The 25,792-nt window shown below is 41.7% G+C and overlaps 7 protein-coding genes across 7 annotated transcripts; 5 read left to right on the forward strand and 2 right to left on the reverse strand.

The window, feature by feature from the left end:
- Nucleotides 1-12,264: 12,264 nt before the first annotated feature.
- LOC308325148 (histone H2B 1/2-like) lies at nt 12,265-12,642 on the forward strand (the record flags this gene model as incomplete). Its single annotated transcript, XM_080777559.1, has 1 exon — nt 12,265-12,642. The coding sequence occupies one exon, from the start codon at nt 12,265-12,267 to the stop codon at nt 12,640-12,642; it is 378 nt and encodes a 125-aa protein (XP_080633685.1).
- Nucleotides 12,643-13,263: 621 nt separating this feature from the next.
- On the reverse strand, nt 13,264-13,647 carry LOC308325782 (histone H2A-like; the record flags this gene model as incomplete). The annotated part of the gene is made up of 1 exon (XM_080778474.1): nt 13,264-13,647. One exon carries the CDS (start codon nt 13,645-13,647, stop codon nt 13,264-13,266), a length of 384 nt encoding a protein of 127 aa, XP_080634600.1.
- A 1,164-nt stretch (nt 13,648-14,811) lies between these two features.
- On the forward strand, nt 14,812-15,222 carry LOC308326332 (histone H3.2; the record flags this gene model as incomplete). The annotated part of the gene is made up of 1 exon (XM_080779138.1): nt 14,812-15,222. One exon carries the CDS (start codon nt 14,812-14,814, stop codon nt 15,220-15,222), a length of 411 nt encoding a protein of 136 aa, XP_080635264.1.
- Nucleotides 15,223-18,486: 3,264 nt separating this feature from the next.
- LOC308325937 (histone H1-like) lies at nt 18,487-19,101 on the forward strand (the record flags this gene model as incomplete). The annotated part of the gene is made up of 1 exon (XM_080778719.1): nt 18,487-19,101. One exon carries the CDS (start codon nt 18,487-18,489, stop codon nt 19,099-19,101), a length of 615 nt encoding a protein of 204 aa, XP_080634845.1.
- A 1,327-nt stretch (nt 19,102-20,428) lies between these two features.
- On the forward strand, nt 20,429-20,740 carry LOC308325944 (histone H4; the record flags this gene model as incomplete). The annotated part of the gene is made up of 1 exon (XM_080778726.1): nt 20,429-20,740. One exon carries the CDS (start codon nt 20,429-20,431, stop codon nt 20,738-20,740), a length of 312 nt encoding a protein of 103 aa, XP_080634852.1.
- Nucleotides 20,741-23,968: 3,228 nt separating this feature from the next.
- On the forward strand, nt 23,969-24,393 carry LOC308325943 (histone H2B 1/2-like; the record flags this gene model as incomplete). The annotated part of the gene is made up of 1 exon (XM_080778725.1): nt 23,969-24,393. The coding sequence occupies one exon, from the start codon at nt 23,969-23,971 to the stop codon at nt 24,344-24,346; it is 378 nt and encodes a 125-aa protein (XP_080634851.1). The 3' UTR covers nt 24,347-24,393.
- Nucleotides 24,394-25,322: 929 nt separating this feature from the next.
- On the reverse strand, nt 25,323-25,706 carry LOC308325941 (histone H2A-like; the record flags this gene model as incomplete). The annotated part of the gene is made up of 1 exon (XM_080778723.1): nt 25,323-25,706. The coding sequence occupies one exon, from the start codon at nt 25,704-25,706 to the stop codon at nt 25,323-25,325; it is 384 nt and encodes a 127-aa protein (XP_080634849.1).
- Nucleotides 25,707-25,792: the final 86 nt, after the last annotated feature.

The following is a 25,792-nucleotide window of genomic DNA, read 5'->3' on the forward strand; positions in this document are numbered from 1 at the left end:
GCCTATACCCCCCCCCCTCTCCCACACACTATAGATTCAACAGTGACCAGTATCAGTCTTTTTGGCATGTGGTATAGCTGCAGGTAGCCAAGGTAATATGTTTTGTATTAGACAGCTCCTATCTATAGACATCTTGGACTGGACGTATACACCTACCAACACTGAGACTTTTAAATCAAGTGAAAGGATTTGGCACAATTTGACGAAATAAAATAACGATTTCATCATGAGAATTAAGGGACACATTGAAATTGTGACGAATGTAACATTCCAAGTCGCGCTCTTTTTTTAAAGAGACTTAACCAACTAAAAATGCTTTAACATTTTAATACAGGGAGAAACCTCCTGGAAGTGTTGGTAGATATATGTGAACCTGGAGCCCCCTTTGCTATGTCTCCCACCTACAGAGGCACGTTCCAACACCGAAAAGCATGCTCCCTCTACTCGTCTCCTCGCGACGGAATGGAGACCGTACCCACCAAATGTCTTGGTGGACTTTAATGTAATGTACCGCGTATACTGGGCAGGCCGCTTCGCTGCCCTGCAGGAGACGAGAAGAGGAAGCTATGCTTCCCAGTGTTGCGTGGCGTGTGTACTATAGCGTACTGTACGTGTATACCGTAGTATTCTGTATATCGTAGTATTCTGTAGGGCACGCCACCGTGGTACGAGCATGCAGAAGACGACGTACGCCACCTGCTGGTTGTTAGAGGCATCTGATAGTTTAGGTAGAGCCCCCCCCCCCCCCCCCCTTCCCTGACCTGAGATGAATATTTGGTATGAAAGCGATGTTCATTGTGATTAATTGTTAACCAGTGATGTGAATATTAATCATGAAATAAAAAAGATGAGCAAAAGAAAAGTGCTTGATTGTTTGTTATCAATCGTTCTTTGTTTTTTTTCTATACTGCTCAGTTGAATCATTATGTATTTTCTATACTGCTCAGTTGAATCATTATGTGTTTTCTATACTGCTCAGTCGGGTCATTATGTATAACTGATCGAAAGTTATATGTTTCACTAATTTAAATCGCTGGGTCTCACAGTGGGCTTCCGGGAATCCTTGAAGGGGTTCCACACTCCACAGGGTCCCCGGCTGAATGATAACTCTGTCATGGGTGTCCAAATGGCCCTAATGCATAGTCAAATAAAATAGATTTTTGTAATTTAATTTATTTGAATTAAACATAATTGTTTCCTTCATGTACAGTTTTCTTTACAGAGCTCTACTTTAATCAGAATTGCCTTTTTTGAGTGGTGCAACCACTCCTACAACCAGCAATGTCCGTGTATATGTATATATGTATGTATGTGTCCGTGTTCACCTATGTATATGTATGTATGTATGTATGTATGTGTCCGTGTTCACCTATGTATGTATGTATGTATGTATGTGTCCGTGTTCACCTATGTATATGTATGTATGTATGTATGTGTCCGTGTTCACCTATGTATGTATGTATGTATGTATGTGTCCGTGTTCACCTATGTATGTATTAATGAGCATGAGTATGACTGAGTACCAGTAGGGGCGCTGTTTGCCAGAAACGGTGAGAGAGAGATAGTATTAGTGCTGCACTGTTGCCTGCTAATGAGAGAGAGAGAGAGGAGGGGGGAGAGGGGAGTTGCACCACTCAGTTCACACGGGTGTGATTTTTATTTAACATACAGAATGTCAACATATTAAATGGTTCCCTTTGTTACGCATGCAAGATGGTCTAGGCCTAGATAGTGATATTGTATGAGGATGCTGTGCAGAAATACATTCCAAGTAGTAAACACTTTACAGAAGCCAAAGCAAAAGTTTTATTTTTGACAAAGGAGATATGATCATATATCATCATCATTCTGGTCATGTTGGTGACATCACAGTTCTCAAATGTTTTTGTGTAAAAATAGCAGATGTACAAGTTTGCGGTGTGGCACAAAGTGACGCACTGAGCTTGTAGGTAGGTCTGCTAAGCCTGTTTTTGAATAGCCAAGATATATGGACCCCTAGCTGGACTAAAAGGACATGAAGATCCACTGCTTTACAAGACAATGTTAACATTGACTTTCCTAGACCTTAATGTTTTACTTTAGTAAAAGTGTCAGTACTGCAATTTAGAACTACTCTGTTACAAGTCTAAAAGACCATAATTCAATTTACTTGAGTAAAAAGGTATTGGCATCAACATGTACTTGGTAGTAGTAGGCCTAGTGCTGTCGCCTCACAGCTATAGAAGGTCCTGGGTTCGATTCCCGCTCGGGATGCTGTGGGTGCTGGCGGCGTGTTTCCTCCTCCGCGTCATCAGTGCCCATACCCGAAGGCGGGGTTGGCGAAAGGGCCTTTCTGTGTGGAGTTTGCATGTTCTCCCCGTGTCCCCTAGGGTAGGTAACCTGACTCTGCCAGCTGGGGGCGGTATTGGGTAACCATGTTCCCCAACACAGCATCCATCTGGGATCTCTCAGGGAGTCGAGCTAACGCCGAACCACTCGTGGTTCGAACCAATCCGCGTGAGCTAAGGGCGGGACATGTGCGAAACCAGATGTGATGCTATATAGACACGTCAATATGATTGGTTGTGTTTGCACGCCCACGCGGTGATAGACAGACGGTCCATCCAGTCATCTACCAAGTATCTTGAAAAAAAGGAACAGCCCTGTCATCGAATTTGCTCCAGAGATCCCAGATCCCAATAAGCTGTGAAACAAATTTGTGTAGCAAGCTTCTTGCATCTGGCAGCGTCAGGTTATAGGGTAGGTACCCTCACAAAAAACATGCTGGTCACTAAACTGCCTCCCCCTGGCCAGCCGGGGCGCCTGATGGAGGGGAAAGGAACTGGTTGGAATGACGTGTTCCTTCCACGCGCTACGTCCAACCAGGGAAACTCCCCCCTGTCAGGTGTAAAGGAGCAACTTGGACACTCGGGCATGAAGGAAGCATGAGTTCAAGTCCGTTGCTCTCCCCTTGTCCCCCATATATGGGGACTAGGTTGGTGGAGGGTGTGGAGAGCCCAGGATCACATTAGATGATTGACACAGGGGTAAAAAATGGGTTACAAAATCGTGGGATAAAAAATATATATATAACAAAAGTACCAAAAGTATAAAGTACTCTTTATGCAGATTATGTCTCATTCAAAGTTTTTTCAAATGTAAAAACAATCTTTTTTTCCTGCCATTTACAAATGGCCAAAATGTTTACAACTGGAGTTTATATAATTAATCAAAATCTAAGTACCGGTAACTAAAGTTTTAAAATAAATGTTGTGGAGTAAAACAATATTTGCCTCTGAGATGTAGTGGAGAAGAAGTAAAATGACAATACAATACTTGGAGTAAAGCTAAAATACCTAAGTAAATTATATATTTACTGTTTACCAGGTTAGCAAAATGCTACCGTGATTCTATATATAAGTAGATACAGTAGTCCGTCCGTCTGCCCGCCACAGCATCTTGTGGAGGGGGAAACTAAATGTTCACTGGACAATACATCAAATATGTAGCCTACAGTACTTTCTTGATGATGGAGACTCGATGGATGAATGATCAGATCTTTGTACAGGTTCAACAGAAGTGGCTCATGTTCGTCCCAGCAGTTGAGTTCATTGTCTTCCACCGGCCGGGCCTACTCTGTAACGATGCAAGTCAGGATCAATGCACGGCACCACGCCCCACCCGGTTATTTCCACCTCAGGAATTAGCATGACACATGAACAAAGTTCAACATGGCCCCTGGCCTCTTTTGGCAATTTGCCATAGAATGGGCCTACATTTTGTCAAAAATATGTGATATATAGATTCTATACCATCAGAGTCTCACAGTGATGCGTTGTGAGATGGTAGATCTGGTAGCATACTTGTCATACAATAAAGTACAGCTCTAGCAGTGATTCTCAACCCGTTTAATTTCAAGGACCCCCAGTTTGACGTGCATTAGTCTACGGACCCCATTTAAGGGCATTTCTATCTCATGAAAGGCAAAGCCAATTTTATTTCAACAAGGTGCTTTACACAGAACACCAAGAAAAGGAAACATATTTGTGAAATGACATTAGAATACTGAATACAATGCAAACAAAAATCACACCCGTGTGAAGTGAGGGGCGCTCTTATCATCATACATCATCTCATTCTGACCAATCACAATTTATGTCCTCGTGTTCAATGTTTGTGTTAACACAAACACTCAGAACTGGCCATTCATTGTCAATGGAATTTAATGTTTGTATTGGGACAATGACGTAAAACTGGCCATTCATGGTCAATGGCATTTCATGTTTGTCTGTGACTCTGTGTGATCTTGCAGATTTGCTTGCGATTCTCTAATTTGAAAAAGTGATGTTCGTTCTATTAATCAGCATTGCTAGGGGAAAAAAATACATTCTGACCCAGAGAATCACAACCTTTCAGATTTACTCCTTTTAGGCACATGCAATAATGGAGAATGAAAACACTTTGATCTGCACATCACTGCATTAATTTCTTAATGTTAACTTGAGTCCAGCTGTGTGAGGCTCCATAACCAAGCTTGTCGTCTCAAATCCGCCTCACCTAAATATACTGCCACCTCTATCATGAATTCATCCATTACTACTAATGTACTTTGATATCACTGTTGAGAACGGGTTACATATACTGTATTTAATTATTGTCCCCATTGATCATGATGAAACTTAGCTGAATAAATATTGAACTAAATTGTGGGTGGCTCTGAAAAGAATACATATAAAGTAGTGTCCATAAAATACATTATAGTCTCCATGTTGTCCATAATGTGACACTACAACAAATTATTTTGTATTAATACAAAAGTATAGTCTACTGTACACACCAGTTTAAGTAAAATAATTCATGCCAATATACAACATCATGTTCCAAAGTCTATACATTCTAATCCAGAATTTCTCTCATAGCTAATACATGTCCAAATTTTGCTATACCATGAATCAGTTTGGTTCAAATCAACATTGAATAGTGGACAATGAACACATGTGACCAGATTTGACTGAGAGCCTGTAATCGCACAAATAGTTCCAAATCATAAAGGCCTATACATTATCGAGACTGCAGCATGTGAAGATAAGTCATGAAGTCATCATGGAATGTTATTTATGTTTTCCAAGGTTTTTTTTTTTTTACAAATGTTTACATATAAATTATTGTATAAATCTATTGCATGATAATATATAATAATAATAATAGTATTTCAAAATTATGTAGCGCTTTTCTGAGTTGTGAGTACCCAAATACACTTTACAGATGAGGGGCAAGAAGAAGCAACATGTAAAATCAACTTTATTAAAGAAGAATAATGCCAAGGAATAAAACCAATAAAAACATGGAAAGCAATATTGGAGTGGCAAAAATATTGACCAAAAATAACAGCAATTATATGATTATAGGGTTGAATAGCAATATTACTGTAAAAACAAATGGGTGATGTGACCAAGGGGGAGGAGTATGTATGTGTGTGTGTGTGTGGGGGGGGGGTAAACATTGGCAACGCCCACGTAGCTCTCTCTGTGCCTGTCCTCCCTTACGTCCTCAGAACACACATAAAAAGGCAAGGCTCTGGCTGCTTCTCAAATCATTCAGTTTTCTATCTTCAACCACACTTCTACTCAAAATGTCAGGACGAGGCAAGGGAGGAAATTAATTGTATTTAAATTTTCTTTAGCTACTATACCACTCAAAATGGCAGGTTAAGATCCCTAGTAGCTATGCCCTAGCTATGTCTTCTTCGTTTGCCTCCCAGTTCTCCAATAACTGGGCAAGGCTAAAATACACGGGTGAGGCCGAGCTCCCGACAAGGGATTTTGTAGGCAAAGAGCTTTTGTTCAAGTCGAACCTAGTATGTGCAAAGGACATTTACTCTTTTATTGCCTTGCCAAACCGACGTGAGTTCGAACTTTGTTTCTACCAGGAGTCGACACTCCGTCGCTTCCTGGAGCAATATGAGTCTGACAAACTGCAGGATACATGGACGGGCTGGTCCATTGAATCCTCTGTTAATATAGGGACAGTGAACGTTGTAGTCAAGTTCTGGACCGGCCGGGTCTCAGATCATGATGTGGAGCTGTACCTAAAACGGTACTGTTCAATAAAAGAGCAGCCATACAAACCACTCGACCAGTTTGGGATCTGGTATGGAGTACGCAAGTATAAGGTTGAACTCAAGCACGATGAAAAAAAGCAACGTATGTCACTGCCAAGCTCTATTTCCCTGGGCCCATACAACGGGCGGATTTACTATCCTGGACAGCAGACGCGGTGTTTTGTGTGCAACAGCACGGAGCACCAGGTCCGAGAGTGCACACAGGTGAAGTGCTGGAGATGTGGGAACTTGGGCCACAAAGCCAAAGAGTGTACGAACGACGCTGAATGCAGCCTGTGTGGAGAGAGGGGACACTCCTTTTTCCAGTGCCCTCAGTCCTACAGCAACAAGGCACGTGCAGAGAGGAAAGAGAGAGCCGAGGAACAGCAGAACCGCTTCGTCGGTCTACAGGGGCGCACCAGACCGCCGCCACCGGCTAACGCCAGCACCCCACTGTCGGCTGACAGTGGGCAGAGCCGTACCGTGCAGACGGAGCCTGCACTACTGGTGATCCCGGGAGACGAGGTACCGGGGGAGGAGGCAGGCTCAGTCAGTGACGAGGAGGCGATCCAGGCGATCCAGCGACGGGTGACTGACGAGATGGCAGCGGGTGTGACCGTGACTAGCAGAGGAAGAGGAAGAGGACGTGGGAATGGCAGTTTCGCCGTGGCCAACATCATGAGAGCAGCTGCTGAAGGAGTCAGAGCGGCTACTGCGGAGAGACAACAGCGTCTCTGCCTCCCGGAGACAGCAGCAGCGGAGGAGACGGAGGAGGCTGTCAGACAACTGGAGAGGGCTGTCAACGAGCTGCTTCCGGCCTGGTCTGATTCCTCAGGCGTGGGGGATGAGGGGGGGACCGGCGAGCAACAGCAGGAGGAGCGAGGCGACGATTCTGAGTACGACTCGGCAAGCGACGAGTTGAGTAGTGGCAACTCGAGAAGCAGCGAGATGACGTTCAGTGGAGGGGGGCTCATTCTCGCGGCTACAGCTGAGGAAGAAACTCCGAGAGCTACACAACATGTGAGTGTCAAACAGAAGCGACTCACGTCGCCTCTGGCGAATGAGGACAAAAAATACAAAAGAAAATGAATGCCTCTATCTAACTTAATATCATAATGTCTACACTTTCTATCGTCACTTGTAACGTGAGAGGTATCAAGTCGATGGAAAATAGAAATGTAAAAATGGACATATTGCACAACACTACGTATGATATTATATGCGCACAAGAACTGCGACTAACTACTCAGGAGGACATTGCAGATGTAACGCTAAAATGGGAAAAGGGCACTTCAATTATCTCTTTTGGCACAGATAAGGCTGATGGCATAGGCGTATTTTTTAAGAATAAAGCTGAGGTTATAAGGGCAAGAGAAATTATTCCAGGAAGAATTTTATTAGTGGATTGTTTTTATCAAAACTTAAAAATTAGAATTATAAATGTATATACTCCTCCGGATGCAGCAAGGAAAGTACGAATGTTTAAAAAGTTATATGAGTTATTAACAGTTGGTTATTTTACTATACTATGTGGAGATTTTAATGCTTATACTGATGATAATGACAGGATTTCGTCTCAACCTTTGAATGCCCGGGTTCGCAATAGAGAAGGTATAGCCCTTAAAGAAATGAGCGAATTGTGTGGTGTGAGAGACGTGTTTAGGATATTGCATCCAACTGAGGTCGGCTATACTCGCTTTGACAGAAATGTCAAGACAAGAATAGACCGCATATATATAAATGATGATATTAGCCCTATATACTATAAGACACGTGTCTTGGTCAATTCAGATCATCTAGCAGTAGTAGTCCTCTTGAGGTTTGGCAAGACAGAAAAGAAGGGTTTTTGGAAACTAAATGTGAACTGTTTAAATAATAATGACGTGCTTACAGAGTTAAAAAAAGAAGTGGTTATTGCCAAAAGCTTAAACGTCTTAACTAACTCATATGTTGACTTATGGGAAACCACTAAAGATAGGCTAAGATACTACTTTAAATACAAATGTAAAATATTGAATCAAGAGCTAAACGAAATATATAGTACATTGATGGCTGATTATATAAATCTAAAAACTAAGGGAAATAAAAATGATGAGGATAAAGATAAACTAACTGAAATGGAATCTGAGTTGGCCAAATTAAATGATGTCTCCCAGGGCCTCCGCCTACAGGCAGGCATGGGTGACACAAATGCGTCCAGCAATGCACTTTGTCTTATAAATATGCATAAAAAGAAACTCCAAAGTAAACATGTCAGCGCGATTTTAAATGAAAATGGTGATATGGTAGAGGATGAGAGGATGAAAAGAGAAACTGTTAGGAATCTCTGTGAAAAGATGTACCAGAAAACTATGATTGATGAATATAAATTGCATGCCTTCCTTGATTCAGTTGATTTGAGGGAGGTTGGCCGTAACTCTACGGGTGGGGAAATCACCAATCAGGAGGTGAGGGACGCAATTGTCCAGTTGAGTAAGGGTAAATCCCCAGGCCCCGATGGCCTGCCTAATGAGTTATATCTCTCCTGCGCAAACGAATTGGTGCACATGCTAACCTCTGTATATAATGATGGGATCAAGGAGGGCAAAATGCATTCATCCTTCTACCATGGTGTTATATCGCTTATATATAAAAAAGGGTCATCATATAATTTAGATAATTGGAGACATGTTACATTAATGAATGTTGATTATAAAATACTTGCAAAAATAATAGTTAATAGATTAAATACAGATTTAGAAAAACTTGTTGAAAAAGAACAGACATGTGCTATTAAGGGAAGGTTGATGTGGGATAACTTGGGTATTTTAAGAGATATAACAAGTGGGTATACAAATGAGGGTTTCTTTATTATAAACTTGGATCAAAAAAAGGCTTTTGATTTTATATCCAGAGAGTATTTGTGGGAGGTCTTAAAAGTATACGGTTTTCACCATGATTTTATTAACCTGATCAAATTGTTGTATGCCCAGTCCACAGTTCAGGTAAATGTAAATGGAGTTTTAACTGAGACCTTTGAGATTAAGAGGGGTGTGAAACAAGGGTGCCCTTTGTCCGCGGCTCTTTATATTTTGGCTATAAATCCATTATTACATAAAATCAAGAATGATAAAAGACTCACGGGTATAAAAACTAGTGGTGGAGAGAGAGTCGTTGTTTTGGCCTACGCTGACGATATCACCATCATAATTAAAAATAAGAATGAACTAGACATTATACATGAGCACTTAGCACTCTATGAAGAGATCTCAGGTTCCAGATTAAACCATGATAAAACTGAAGGTGTCTGGTTCGGGAGGAGTGAGGCAAAGCCTAATTTAAATATAAATGACACAGAAACTATGACAGTTCTGGGGGTAAAGTTTAGCAATAATGGCAGTTATGAAAAGAACTGGGATAATAAAGATAAAGAAATAAAGGAGGACTTAGAAAAATGGGAAAACAAATCATGCTGTTATAGAACAAAGATTATAATTATTAAGACATACGTATTGGCAAAACTGTTATTTTTGGCAACTATATTTCCTCCCAAGGACCAGACACTGAAATATATAAATAAAACATTAGTTAATTTCATATGGGGAACCACTAGGGAAGTCACAAAGAGGGACTTATTATATAAAAGTAGAAATAATGGAGGCCTTGGGGCTGTGGATTTGGGACTTAAATTAAAAATTTCGTTTTGTAAAAATGTAGCAGCTGGTTTTAAAAGGAGGGCTATGTGGATAGGGGAGGCACTGAGTTGGACAAAAAAGAAGGGCCGGGCAAGAAGCTCTTTTCCTTATTTTAAAATCATGTATGGGGATTTGGTATATAATTCTGCACATTTAAATATTGACTGGACTGAGATGAATAGTAAATGTATATATGATAAAATATGTGATGATTTATATGGTGGCATTTTCCCCTACAAATACCTCAACAATATTCAGAAGCAGATATGCATAAAAAATAATAGTAGTAAAAATATCTCTGAAAAAAAGAGAGACGTAATGTGGCTGGTCTCTGTGAGGAGACTAGCTGTAAGAGCTGTCGTAAAATGGAGCTGCTTTGTGAAAACCGTGAAATGCCCAATTTTAAACTGTGGTGCGGATGAAACAATTGAACACCTGTTAGTGGACTGCCAAAGGGCCAGCTTGGTATGGGGGAAAATGCCACAAATTGCTTTTAAAATTAAGATAAATTATAATGCTGTCATGTACGGAGTTTTCGAGGAAAGGATGTCTGCCCTAGAGCAAGATTTTTATTGGACTGTGGTTTGCACTGTAGTAAACAAACTGTGGGCAACCAGGTGTGCCATGGTGATCCACCAGGAGGCCATCTCGGGGGAGGTGGTCTTCAAACAGGTACAAACGGAGCTAAGGAGACAAAGAACTCTTGACGCAAAAAGGAAGAAACTGACACCATGGCACCTATTGACATTGTAAAAAAAAAAAAAACACACTTGTATTGAAATGCATTGATTGATTTATTTATTTATTGATGTAACTTATGTATATATGTAATTCTGCATGAATTGTACCTGAATAATTTCTCAATAAAGTATATATAAAAAGCAAGGGCGGTAAAGGTCTTGGAAAAGGAGGCGCCAAGCGTCATCGCAAGGTTCTTCGTGATAACATCCAGGGAATCACCAAGCCCGCTATCCGCCGTCTTGCTCGCCGTGGCGGAGTGAAGCGTATCTCTGGTCTGATCTACGAGGAGACCCGCGGTGTCCTCAAGGTGTTCCTGGAGAACGTCATCCGTGACGCCGTCACCTACACCGAGCACGCCAAGAGAAAGACCGTGACCGCCATGGATGTTGTCTATGCTCTGAAGAGACAGGGACGCACTCTGTACGGCTTCGGAGGTTAATAACGCTGACTTGATCTAATCTACCAACAACCCAAAGGCTCTTTTAAGAGCCACCCACATTTTCTTTAAAGAGTATTACCCAATGTTTTACTCTAATGAGCTGACAGTGCAATACATTGAAGCAGATGTAGGCCTACAGTGCATTAATAGCAGACCGGGTGGAGGAGGAAAAAGTAGCCTACATGGTCAATGCGGGGTAGAGGCCAAGTCTGCCAAGATGTTGAGCTCTCCCTCTTCACTGTAAACCCCTTGGTGAGGCGGTGGTTCAACCTTCCAAATGTAGAGGTTAAGATGCCTGTAGCCTCTGACTGAATGTAATAGTTGGAGCCACAAACTGGCAAACAAATGTTCAAGTTTTTTGGTAAACATCATTGCATAACATGTTTCTTACAATTCCAGACAAGAGGACCGCTCTTGTATATTAAACACCTGTGTCAACTTTACTAACTCATGGTGCTATGATAAGGTGTAATGATGATGTAAAACAAACATTACATTATCTTTTTTGTCAATGGCGTTTAAAAAAAAACAAAAAACATTAACTATCCCTTCATTATCAATACATAGCGTTTTTAAAACAAACATTGAACTAAAAAAAACATTCATTATCCCTTCGTTGTCAATACATAGCGTTTTTAAAACAAACATTATAGGAGGGGATCAAAACAATTATCAAAACAACAATACAAAACAGTTTCTATTACTTCTGGTAAAGCTTGTACGCTCTCTGGATGAATGAAATGTGGTGCCAATAAAGAACATGTTAATTAATGTAGTAGTTAATCCGGTTCCTGGTTTCAGCAGGCCGGTTTCTGTCAGGTGGGACCTGAGGCCTGGACATGAGACCCACTCAGTTTATCATTATTTTACGTTGCAATATTCAGAATACATTGTTTCCCTGTATAGTTATGTAAAGTTAGCTTAAGTTGTGGCAAATGAATATGCAGATATAGATATACCTTTATCATGGGGAAATGTGGGTGTCATAGCAGCAACAGCCGTCATAAAGGAGGATCAATGCAAAAACACAAAAAGGGGCTTTAAATTATACATTAAATACATTACAAAATATTTAATTACATTAAATTATACATTTACCATACAACATACATAATGTATATTTCACAATGTTACAGGGACAATAGAGAACACGAGCGGGAGAACATAATACAGAAAACAAAGACTCTTTGTGGCAGGATCAGCCAATCAAATGCTAGGAGTCACACGCTTCATTTGGATTGGCTCTGTATAAATAGTGGTGCGACAACCGTGACAACACAGTCTCACACATTCTTCACTGCAACTGAACTATTCTCTTGAATACAACCACGATGCCTGAAGTAGCGAAACCAGCGCCCAAGAAGGGCTCCAAGAAGGGAGCCGTCACCAAGACCGCCACGAAGGGCGGCAAGAAGCGCAGAAAGGGCAGGAAGGAGAGCTACGCCATCTACATATACAAGGTCCTGAAGCAGGTCCACCCCGACACCGGTGTCTCTTCCAAGGCCATGGGCATCATGAACTCCTTCGTCAACGACATCTTCGAGCGCATCGCCGGTGAAGCCTCCAAACTGGCTAACTACAACAAGCGCCGCACCATCTCATCCAGGGAGATCCAGACCGCCGTCCGCCTGCTGCTCCCCGGTGAGCTGGCCAAGCACGCCGTGTCTGAAGGCACCAAGGCTGTGACCAAGTACACCAGCTCCAAGTAAACTGTTCCGTTTGCTCTAAACACAACGGTCCTTTTAAGGACCACTCATCTTTTCCAAGAAAGAGTTAATCCAAATACTATAAGCAAATGGTATTTTCACAGCCTGTAGTGTAGGCTAAACCAGTTAGTCCAGTTTAGTCTTCTGACGCTCTTCTGAATAATGGTTAATACTGGCCATGTCACTTTTTTAATTGAGTAGGCCTACTGCGCATTAATTTACAAGCAACAAATGTTTGGTATAAATTGGTGTCAACATTTGTATGAACTTAAAGAAGCATGTAAAAAAACAATGCATGTCTGCTACACCACCAAGTCTGACGTATCTTTAAATTAAGTATTGTAACCAAATGAAATAATTACACCAACCGCATTTGGAGCATAAGTACATTGAGAAACTCATGTAGAATAGAGCGGGAAAATAATGCATTAACGACCACGAAGCAGTGTGGGTTCATTTAACTTTTTTCAGCAATAAGTTATGATTGCAGACATGTGGACGGACTGGATAAATAGAAAGTTAAGCTATAAATGTGCACATTCAGAATATTGGAAATGACTCTTATGCAGAAACAGTGGGTGGCTCTTAAAAGAGCCTTTGTGGGAGTTTGTTCAGTAGAGTAATTTATTTCTTTGCGGCTTTCTCGGTCTTCTTGGGCAGCAGAACAGCCTGGATGTTGGGCAGCACACCGCCCTGAGCGATGGTAACTCCACCCAGCAGTTTGTTGAGCTCCTCGTCGTTGCGGACGGCCAGCTGGAGGTGACGGGGGATGATACGACTCTTCTTGTTGTCGCGGGCAGCATTTCCAGCCAACTCCAGGATCTCAGCGGTCAGATACTCGAGGACAGCCGCCAGATAGACCGGGGCGCCGGCACCGACTCTCTGGGCATAGTTGCCTTTACGCAGCAGCCTGTGGACACGACCCACGGGGAACTGGAGCCCGGCACGGGATGAGCGGGTCTTGGCCTTCTGCCTCACCTTTCCTCCAGTTTTTCCTCGGCCACTCATTTTGTAGTAGGTTAGGTTTATTACTAGAATATTAACACTCGAAGTAATATGCTGTAGTAGAGGCGTGCGAGACCTTTTATATATTCAGCATAGTAAAGTATGGTGTGCGGCTATGCGCCCCGCCAATCATAGAGACGGATGAGAGCGCGGGCTGAGTGTGTATGAGTTTCCCACCAATCACTGCTAGTGGTGTGATCGGTAAGTCTAAACTCTTCCCAAAGACGGAGGTTCTTGACCACACGTCTCTCAGAGCCAATGGGATAATATGTTATCCATGCAATATGACACTAACTAAATGGGCTAAATGTATACATAAACTATGAACGTAAGTGCTGTTATTAAAATGCTTACTTTAAAATAGCTAAAATACAACAATTCATGGTCATAAGTTCAAAAGGCATAATTCCAATAATTTCATGATGTACAATACATATGTGGTTCATAATTGATTTCATATTGCATGGCATTGCACTCAGGTGCTACAAACTTTGTCTCACTCATTCAGACAGACTCTGGTCTGCACAAGGAAGCAGTACACTTGAAGCAGCTGTAGTGTGTTTGCACTGCTAAGGTTTTAGGTTCCAAGGAGAAATGGTCAAAGAGACATTCTAAAGACTCACACAAGCATCAAGAACCTCTTTTCACAACAAGCTGCCAACGAGGTATTTTATTTTAGATTAGTCTTTGATGTTGTCTGTTTCGATGGACTCACGCATCGCGTATTTCTACATGTTTTGTATTTTCATATTGATCAATATTATGTATTGTGATGCACTTCGCTGATCATTTTAGTTAATATGTTGTGAGTGTTATTTATGTATTAAGACAAGATATATCCCCATTATTTTTATTTTGTTACAAGTAGAAATGTTTATTTGTGCCGTGTCATACAAGATAGAGCAATGCATTTAATCTTTTTCGGTATGCAGTGGAAAGTGGAAACTACTATTCCAATCCATAGTATTTATTAGCTATTAAAGCAGCAACGTTTGTAAGAGTTCCCCTCCAATCGGTGCCAGTGATGCATGGTACCTCCCCAAACAAGGAGGTTCCTGACCACTGACTAATCAGAGGACGACGGCTTCTCCGAGGCGCTAATAAAAGCAGCAGTTTGCTCTGAGAAAAATATTCCACTACTCACTCAGAGCTTTGATAGAAGAAGCAATGGCAAGAACCAAGCAGACAGCTCGTAAGTCCACCGGCGGCAAAGCGCCCAGGAAGCAGCTCGCCACCAAGGCAGCTCGTAAGAGCGCGCCGGCGACCGGCGGAGTGAAGAAGCCTCACCGTTACCGTCCCGGTACAGTGGCTCTGAGGGAGATCCGTCGTTACCAGAAATCCACCGAGCTGCTGATCCGCAAGCTGCCCTTCCAGCGCCTCGTGAGGGAGATTGCCCAGGACTTCAAAACCGACCTGCGCTTCCAGAGCTCCGCCGTCATGGCTCTGCAGGAGTCGGCCGAGGCGTATCTGGTTGGTCTGTTCGAAGACACCAACTTGTGCGCCATCCACGCCAAGAGGGTAACCATCATGCCCAAAGACATCCAGCTGGCCCGTCGTATCCGTGGAGAACGTGCTTAAACTATATACTCATTTGTCACTGTCACACCAAAACGGCTCTTTTAAGAGCCACCCAATGTATTATTTAAAGAGATTTCCCCTTACAGTCTCGAGGCAGAAATGAATATGTAATTTAGGCAATACATTAGCTTAGGTGGCAATATTCTCAATATAATTAGTTAATGCATTAATTGATAATTCTACTCGTTGGTGCTTGGAAAGCTATTTTCATTCCTAGCCTTTATTACAAGTGATGATTTAAATTATTGATTTGGAATACCCCCTGAGATACAATATCTCGTTTTCGAGAGGGTCCACAGACTCCACAAGCATACAGTCATGTCAGTCAATACAAGGTAATTAACAGAATAGGAAAAAAGGCACAAAACAGGGTATTGCACTAGACAAGCAGAGTAGCAACAAGATTGAATAGTTGTTCCGTCAGTATCACTGTCACTATAGGTCAGCATTAAGATGCATTTAATTTGGTTTTCAGCATTGGAGAACCTTTGTTAAAGAGAAACATTTAGTTAATCTAATTGATTGTAAATTCATTGTTTGCCTGAGTGTATAGTAATATAGTAAGAAACTACAATGAACAATCCTATTGGAACCTTATGTCCCATGGAGGACAACACAAGAGAAGTAAGTAAGTAAATAATATTAAGTCATATTAAGTAATGAATATATAGATAATAGATAAAATGGAGTGAGATGGTCATGGGCATGTACAAGAGGTCGTAATATAAGAAGACACTGCGTTTTTGAACATTAAAGGATGAAATGGTTTGAATATTTGTTGGTAAATTGTTCCAATCAGAAGGGCTTTAAATATGAATGCTTGCCTAATGCATTGGAGACTGTTGGAACCAACTGCAAATTGGTAGTGTATGGTACTAGAAACTGTTTGAGATATTGTGGATAGTTGAAGTGTATACATTTATTTATTTACATAAACTGGGTCCAGGCCTGTCTTCTTATAGTGAGAGAGGGCAACTCAAGCTTATCATACATAGTACAATGGTGAGTTTGTTGTAAACTATATTGAGACTATTCTAATTGGATTTGGATGCGGTTTGATAGACGACATCGGCATGATCAAATATGGGTAAGATAAGTTGTAGAACTAGTCTTTTTCAGAGAATGAGAAGCAGTTTCTGTTTTAATATTTTTATTGGTTTATAATTGTTTTCACGTACAGTTACTTACTTTACAAACCTTTATAAAGGACATACTTTGCCAAACTGACAGGCAGAAAAAACATGATTATAAACAACAACATTAGGACAGGGGGGGTTCCTCCAGTGCATCTTCGCCATCATCCATACCATAGGAAGCAAAACAAAATGAAAAACAACAAAAAAGATAAACAAACCAAGATAGCCACAATAATGCACATGTCTCGAGCCCATTCACATGTAGACATACAGTTTTTTTTATTCTTTTTCCTATCCTAGATCTGTCCAATCAATGGGGCATTGGGCCTTTAGAAGGATCGGAGAAATTTCAGCAGGAAAATAGTCATAGTGGGGCCCACACCACCTGAAAGCAGTTTCTAGATCGATAAATTAGCTTTTCTTATAATGTGATCAATGTGACATTTAAATGAGAGTTTGGTGTCAGTTACTTCATAACAATGAAAGGTGTTTGACAGAATGTCTTATCACTAAGATAATGATGAGCTGAGTGATCTCCAGGCCTGTATGAGTACCTTCTGCTGAACCCAGGGACCTGATTAAGCTAAATTATACAGACCCTTGATTTGGCAATAGTGTGTGAGTTCATTTAAAAATACCACCCATGTGAAATGAGGGGCACTCATACATCATCTCATTCTGGCTGGCCAATCACAATTCATGTCCTCGTCTTCAATGTTCGTGTTAACACAAACACTCAAAACTGCCCATTCGTTGTCAATGGCATTTCATGTTTGTATTGGGACAATGCCATAAAACTGGCCATTCGTTAATTTATGTTTGTCTGTGTGATCTTGTAGATTTGCTTGCTATTCTCTAATTTGAAAAAGTGGTTAAAGTGATGTTCGTGCTATTAATCAGCATTGCTAGGGGGAAAAAATACATTCTGACCCAGAGAATCACAACATTTCAGATTTACTCCTTTTATGTTGAACGGACACATGCAATAATGGAGAATGAAAACAGTTTGATCTGCACATCACTGCATTCATTTCATAATGTTAACTAGAGTCCAGCTGTGTGAGGCTCCATAAACAAGCTTGTCGTCTCAAAGCCTCACCTAAATATGCACTCTCACCTCTGTCATGAATTCATCCATTACTACTATAATGTACTCACTGTTGAGAACGGGTTACTTATAAATAGTTAATCATTGATCATGAAACTTAGCTGAATAAATATTGAAAGAAAGTGTGGGTGGCTCTGAAAAGAATACATATGAAGTAGTGTCCATAAAATACATTATAGTCTACATGTTGTCCAAAAATGTGACATTACAACAAATATTTTGTATAATACAAAAGTATAGTCTACTGTACACACCAGTTTAAGTAAAATAATTCATGCCAATATACAACATCATGTTCCAAAGTCACATTTGTCTCTCACATCATCACATTATTGTTAGTGGTAATGCATGGAATATGTGAAAGTGTAGCCTATGCCAAATATATAATGTACCTGCAGTAGATTGAAGATGAAAACACATGACGCTTTCTGTATTTTTATAGCAATATGGACCTCAAATTGACCAAGTGTTACAACCTCTGTCATTGGAATGTGGTATCAACTCCACCATGCTGTTGTCAACTGGAGTGTGTTTACTTGTCTTAGAAAACCTTCTGTTTATAGAAAAACGGAAGACAAAACAAAAGTATAGTTTATGTTATTGCGTCGCCATGAATGTCTGCTAAGACGAGTTTGAGTAGCATTGTCAATTTATCATAGTTTAAATTGTTTTAGAAGACAAATGACAGGAAACACATGTGTCGGACTGTGGAAGGGTGGTGTTTTTATCATATAACTTAAAAACTAGAGTGCTGTTTTCATCTCAGATGTATTAATGTCAAAAAGGAGCATGTGTGTTAACTGATCAGCTCTTTGTTGCATTAAATAATATACCCAGTAGATAGTTATATGTTGTTTTAGTCGAAGAGAAAACACAAGTTACAGTACAGCTGCTGCTGCTGTGTGTGTTGAGTCTACATGGTTCTCGTGTGGTGTTTAAGTTCAGCCCACTCAGTGTGTTCAGCATCACTCTGAGAGTTTACTTTAGAGGAGGAACAGCAACCAACTATCTGAGAGAATAATGGCAGAAGTCGCTCCAGCACCAGCACCAGCACCAGCACCGGCCAAGGCCACTAAGAAGAAGGCAGCTCCCCGACCCAAGAATACCGGCCCCAGCGTCGCTGAGCTGGTCGTCGAGGCCGTGTCCGCCTCCAAGGAGCGGAGCGGTGTGTCTCTCGCTGCGGTCAAGAAGGCTCTGGCTGCCGGCGGTTACGATGTGGAGAAGAACAAGGTCCGTGTAAAGACCGCCGTCAAGAGCCTGGTCACTAAAGGCACCCTGGTCCAGCTTAAAGGCACCGGCGCGTCTGGCTCCTTCAAGATTAACAAGGCAGAAGTAGTAAAGGTGAAGAAGCCTGCAGTTAAGAAAGCAGTCAAAGCAAAGAAACCCGTTGCTGCCAAGAAACTCGTAGCGGCTAAGAAGCCCAAGAAGGCGGTAGCAAAGAAGCCCGCAGCCGCAAAGAAATCACCCAAGAAGGTCAAGAAGCCTGCCGCCAAGAAAGTAGTAGCTAAAAGCCTGAAGAAGGCCGCCAAGAGCCCCAAGAAAGTGGCCAAGAAGCCCGCAGCAGCCAAGAAAGCTCCAGCTAAGAAGGTTGCCAAACCCAAGGCAGCAAAGAAGGCCGCTCCCAAAAAGAAGTAAATCGTCTGCTCTATTTTATACCCACAAAAGGCTCTTTTAAGAGCCAACCACATTGTTTTATAAGAGTATCCTATCCTCACTATAATGTTGATCATGTGAGCACCAGGCAGTTTATACCTGTGTGTTAAAATGAATTAAAGAATATTTTATTTTCGTGTCCAGACCAATTGACCAGACAGCATCAAAAACACATTGTGTGTAGTATCCGATTCCTATCCTCACTATAATATATAACAAAATACATACATAAATGGATGCACCTGGGACGTATCCTCAGTGATGTATCCCAAGGTCATCGGGGTTTCGGGTCACGCAACATCATACCCCTCACTCAGGTGACCCAGCCGGGAGTGATCAAGTCCCGACTTACGTCCCAGTAGCTACCCTCGATAAGTCCCATTAGGGAAAAACCAGGGCCACACAATCCGTTCCTCCTGAACTACTCTGCCGGGACTGGGAGGTACCATTCTGGCACATGGAAGGACTAGGCTCTGTGGGTTGACACCTGTCCGGGACCCTCCTACGTCTCACCAGGTCCACTCCTGCTCTCACCAGGTCAGGCCCTGTGCGTTGCACCAGACTCCCAGCACCAGGCACTTCATTCAGGAATGGTGGATTATAATGGTGATCATGTGAGCACCATGCAGTTTATACCAGTATTCGAAGTCAAACACCACGCAATTATAAGGCCAGTTCAGTTTTAATCTCACATCAACATAGTGGATTTATAGTCCAAATCATAAAGGCCTACATTATCAAGACTACAGCATGGGGATGTTATTATTTACGCTTTCCAAGGGTTTTTACAAATGTTTACATAATACATTATCAGTCTCTTGCATGATATTACATTATCTCAAATGTATATAGCGCTTTTTTGAGTAGTGAGTACCCAAATACACTACACATGAGGAGCAAGAAGAAGCAACATGTACAATCAACTTTATTAGGGAGTTTAAAAGAAGAAAAATAATGCCAAGGAATAAAACCAATATTGGAGTGGCAAAAATAACAGCAGCAATTAGATGATTATAGAGTCGAATAGTGCTCAATTAATGTAAAAAAAATGGGTGATGTGACCAAGGGGGAGGAGTGTGTGTGTGCGGGTGATGTGACCAAGGGGGAAGTGTGTGTGCGTGTGTGTGTGCGTGCGTGTGTGTGTGCGTGTGGGGGTGCGTGTGTGTGTGTGTGTGTGCCACATTGGATACGCCCACGCAGCTCTCTCTGTTCCTGTCCTCCCTTACGTCCTCAGAACACACATAAAAAGGCAAGGCTCTGAGCTCTCAAGTCATTCAATTTCCTATCTTCAACTACATTACTGCTCAAAATGTCAGGTCGAGGTAAGGGAGGAAAAGGTCTTGGAAAAGGAGGCGCCAAGCGTCATCGCAAGGTTCTTCGTGATAACATCCAGGGAATCACCAAGCCCGCTATTCGCCGTCTGGCTCGCCGTGGCGGAGTGAAGCGTATCTCCGGTCTGATCTACGAGGAGACCCGCGGTGTCCTCAAGGTGTTCCTGGAGAACGTGATCCGTGACGCCGTCACCTACACCGAGCACGCCAAGAGAAAGACCGTGACCGCCATGGATGTTGTCTATGCTCTGAAGAGACAGGGACGCACTCTGTACGGATTCGGAGGTTAATAATGCTGACTTGATTTACCAACAACCCAAAGGCTCTTTTAAGAGCCGCCCACATTTTCTTTAAAGAGTTTTCAGACTGAATCTTTTAAATACAGTACCATATATAGCAACCAATTATGAAAACAATATATATTGGTGTATTAACTAGTTTACATTTTGCTGTACAGGAATTGCCCCATCAGGCCTATTAATACAATAGTTAAAAATTAAGGCTCGTATGTTATATTAGTAGAGTCCTGAGTGAGACGTTTGTTCCGTGTTCTGAACAGGTAGCTGACAGGTCGTCAGTTGTAGGCATAGAGTGGTTGTAGGCTATGGTTGTAGGTCCTCACAAAGCTATAACGTCAATGCGTTGTGGGAGTGGCATGCTCGGCTGCTCACTTGTCATTTGGTAAGCCTATAATCCCCTATATGCTCGTTTTGTAGGCTATGTATCTGGATTTTCATGGGTTTTGTAAAATTATAGTATTTTCATCTTCTTAGGTCTACACCACACTTGTTGCAGTGCGCTGTAGTGTAGCCTTGGATGTTCACTGACCAAGAAATGTTTGGGGCATGGCTTCCCCAGTACTATCTGTAGGCTCTTGATGTGCAGGAATGTGAGTAATATATATAATATATATATATATATATACATATGATGTTTATGCAGAGCGGAACAAATTAAATGGCACGTTTGATATTTTCTACTTTGATAGTATCATAATTATGCAATGTTCTGTCACGTGGTCTAACCTGCATGGATGATGTCATGTAAAACTCAGGACCAGCTGACTGAGGGGACTCCTGCTTGGCATTGGCGTTTTAAGGCCTGGTGATGGTAGGAGGTGGGGGTCACTATTTTGAAGGTGCTTATGGAAAATTAATGCTCTTTTCTGTATGTTAATTAGGAGAGGGAATTGGCCAAGTTCCGCTCTGCATGCATTATTTGGATTTTTTCATATATATTTACAAAATTCTGTGTGAATAGTCTCAATTGGATGTTTGTCCCAATTAGAACATTCCTGATTTGGCATTTTGGCAGGGGACCCCACACTTCACTACCATACAGGACAAGTACAAATGGGTATCTGCTTCCCTGACATCTGGACCGTTTCTGGAAAACCATGACTTTTGTCTTTCTCATAACTCATATTGACTTTTAGGGCCCAGGTCTGACATAAGTGTTGCAAATGATCTAGGAGCTGCTGTAGTCCTTCTTTACAGTTGGACAGCAGCACCAGATCATCTGCAAACAGCAAGCATTTATCTCTGTGTTCCAGAGGGTAAGTTCAGGTGCTGATGAGTCCTCCAGTGATTTATCTCTCTCTCTCTCTGTTTAAAAGTACAGGAAAAATATCAAAGTACAGGTAAAAATATAGTACAGGTATACAAATCTATCTCTCTCTTTGTTTAATAGTACAGGTACAAATATCTCTCTCTCTGTGTTTAAAAGCACAGGTAAAAATCTCTCTCTCTGCCTCGGTTGCCTCGAAAATACAACGGTTTTACGGAACGACTTGCCCCACTTTTGGGGGCGACTTCCCGGGAGATTTTTCGGGCGACTTCGTCGGGCTTTGGGGCGACCGTTCTTCGCCGTTTGGGGCGAGTTGGCATTGGGGCGAGCAGTTTTGTATTCTCACTGACCTGTTTGTCATTGATTATAGGTTCAAGTTGAACAAGCAGCCTGTAAAGGACTTTTGTGTAGCAAGCTTTTTGGATCTGGCAGCGTCAGGTTAGTAAAGGACCGCTGTCCCTTTCCATTTTAGATTTGATTTGTGTTCTTTTGTGAAATAACCACTTCTCCCCATTTTAAGTATTATCTCAAACACTGCTTTTAACAATTTTGATACGCAAAAAAAATAGTATTTATATTGTAAAACTTGTGTTAAGCTTGTACCATACTTTTGTATCTTTTCTGTCCAATCTATTTATTTAGAGAAAATCCCTGTGTGAACTGAGAGGCCACTTGTCATACATAACATAACATTCCGTGCTCAATCTAATCATCACAAATGTCATTCCGGCCAATCACATTTAGCTTTGTTTGTCTGAAAGCTGGGCATCTACAAGCTGACAATGCAACACATTGAAGCGAATTGGGCAATTTAGGCAGTTTTTGTACAGGGAAATCAGAGCAGAACAAGCAGCCTACAGAGATAAGATTGGTTAACATGTTATCAACGCCAATCGCAGCCATTAAGCTCCAGACTACATGCAGTAGGTCCGATCAGCATAATAAGTAACCTACTGGGAATTATCTGTTGATTTTCAGAGCCAACTCAGTTCAACTTTCCACATCAAGAGATGAAGTGCTTAATAATACACACATACCTCTGACTGAGTGTAATAGTTGGAGCCACAAACTCAATGATTCACAGAATAAAGAACGTGCTAATTATTATAGTTTCTGGTTCCTGGTTTCTGTCAAGTGGGACCAGAGGACATGATGAGACCCACTCAGCTGATCATCATCTTACTTTGGAATGCTCATAATAGTGTTTAACTGGAGAACAATTAATTGTTAATAAATACAAAACACTATAAGATCAATGTAATTCCTATTATAATTCAACTTTACAACTTTATTATTGTTCATCATTATCACTTCAATTCCCTGTTTGGAAGGAGCTGATTGTTCTCGGCATATTTTCTTAAAAAAGCCTGTCACATCCTGTACAACAACTAAAAGAAGAAAAGGAAAAATGTAAGTACCGAAATAAACTATTCATTCATTGTTTTGAATAAATAGACTAGGAATGGGAAGAGCACACACACACTCACGTCACGCATGCACGTACGCACACACAAGCCTGTGTGAGCCTGCCACTGCCAGCTCTCTATTTTGGCTTTATAAGCACAGAAGAGCAGAATTATTATCAATTCATAACAATTCATTACCTCATTGTGATATAATATAATGGGAATATTGCCACTGTCCTAATGAACATCTAGATAGACCTTTATCAGGGGGAAATGTGGAAAAAAATAGTAGCCTAATACCCAAAATATCTTTAAATTCTTAATTTACTCTAAATGTATATTAACCCCTCACCATGTTGCACGAGCGGGAAAACAGTATGCAGGAACAAAGACAAGACACCACCCTCCTTGTGGCAGGATCAGACCAGCCAATCATATAGTGGGAGTCGCACAGTCCTCACACCTAATTTGCATAGGCGTGCTATAAATACTGGTGCAACTCGACCACATATCACATTCACTTCTTCGTTCCACTGAGATAGAAATATGCCTGAAGTAGCAAAGCCAGCGCCCAAGAAGGGCTCCAAGAAGGGCGCCGTGACCAAGACTGCCACGAAAGGCGGCAAGAAGCGCAGAAAGGGAAGGAAGGAGAGCTACGCCATCTACATTTACAAGGTCCTGAAGCAGGTCCACCCCGACACCGGTGTCTCTTCCAAGGCCATGGGTATCATGAATTCCTTCGTCAACGACATCTTCGAGCGCATCGCCGGTGAAGCCTCCAAACTGGCTAACTACAACAAGCGCCGCACCATCTCATCCAGGGAGATTCAGACCGCCGTCCGCCTGCTGCTCCCCGGTGAGCTGGCCAAGCACGCCGTGTCTGAAGGCACCAAGGCTGTGACCAAGTACACCAGCTCCAAGTAAACTGTTCTCTCTGCTCTAAACACAACGGTCCTTTTAAGGACCACCCATCTTTTCCAAGAAAGGGTTCATCCAAATACTATAAGCAAATGGACTTTTCACAGCCTGTAGTGTAGGTAAACCAGTTAGTCCAGTTTAGTCTTCTGACGCTGTTCTGAATAACTGCTAATACTGGGCATGTAATGCCTTTTAATTAAGTACTGCACCGTAATTTATAAGCGACACATTAAATTAAATGCTGCTCAACATTACGAACTTTAAAGAAGCTTGTCATAATGTAGATTTCATATTTGCTCCACTACACTGTAACACTAGCAATCATGTAAATTAGAATGCATGATAAATAGAGCAAAGTTATCATTTCATAGACTATCATGGGGAAATGTGTGTCATAACGGCTGCTAGCATGATCTAAAAAAAAAATCTAATTCTAATTTCTTAATCTCATTGGACAGCTCACAGCAGTGAGCAGTTATTTACATATAATACTAGGGAAAGTAACTATAGGACGTTAAATTGGAAATTACTCTCATACAGAAACAGCCTTTGTGGGGGTTTGTTCAGTCGAAATGAATCAGGTTTACTTTTTTGCCGGTCTTCTTGGGCAGCAGACCAGCAACATATAATCTTATAAATTAAAGTATTGTGGTTACATGCTGATAGAAAATTACTAGATATCATGCAAGCATTACACCAACAGCATTTGGAGCATAAATGTAAATTAAACATTAATAGAGCGGGAAAGAAATAATGCATTAACTACCACGAAGCAGTGTGGGTTAATTTAACTATAATTTTCCATTCAAACAGACGCAATTAAGCAATAACCCGCTGTCCCGCAGTGCCTTTATGATTGCAGAAATGTGGACAGACTGAATAAATAGAACATTTAGAAAATTGGAAATGACTCTTATGCAGAAACAGTGTGTGGCTCTTAAAAGAGCCTTTGTGGGGGTTTGTTCAGTCGAGTTAAGTAGATTTATTTCTTTGCGGCTTTCTCGGTCTTCTTGGGCAGCAGAACAGCCTGGATGTTGGGCAGCACTCCGCCCTGAGCGATGGTCACTCCACCCAGCAGTTTGTTGAGCTCCTCGTCGTTGCGGACGGCCAGCTGGAGGTGACGTGGGATGATACGACTCTTCTTGTTGTCGCGGGCAGCGTTTCCAGCCAACTCCAGGATCTCAGCGGTCAGATACTCGAGGACAGCCGCCAGATAGACCGGGGCGCCGGCACCGACTCTCTGGGCATAGTTGCCTTTACGCAGCAGCCTGTGGACACGACCCACGGGGAACTGGAGCCCGGCACGGGATGAGCGGGTCTTGGCCTTCTGCCTCACCTTTCCTCCAGTTTTTCCTCGGCCACTCATTTTGTAGTAGGTTAGGTTTATTACTAGAATAATAAGCACTCGAAGTAATATGCTGTAGTAGAGGCGTGCGAGACCTTTTATATATT

Source organism: Protomyctophum bolini (assembly GCF_963924005.1).
Source record: "Protomyctophum bolini genome assembly, chromosome: 12".
Classification (NCBI taxonomy): Eukaryota; Metazoa; Chordata; class Actinopteri; order Myctophiformes; family Myctophidae; genus Protomyctophum; species Protomyctophum bolini.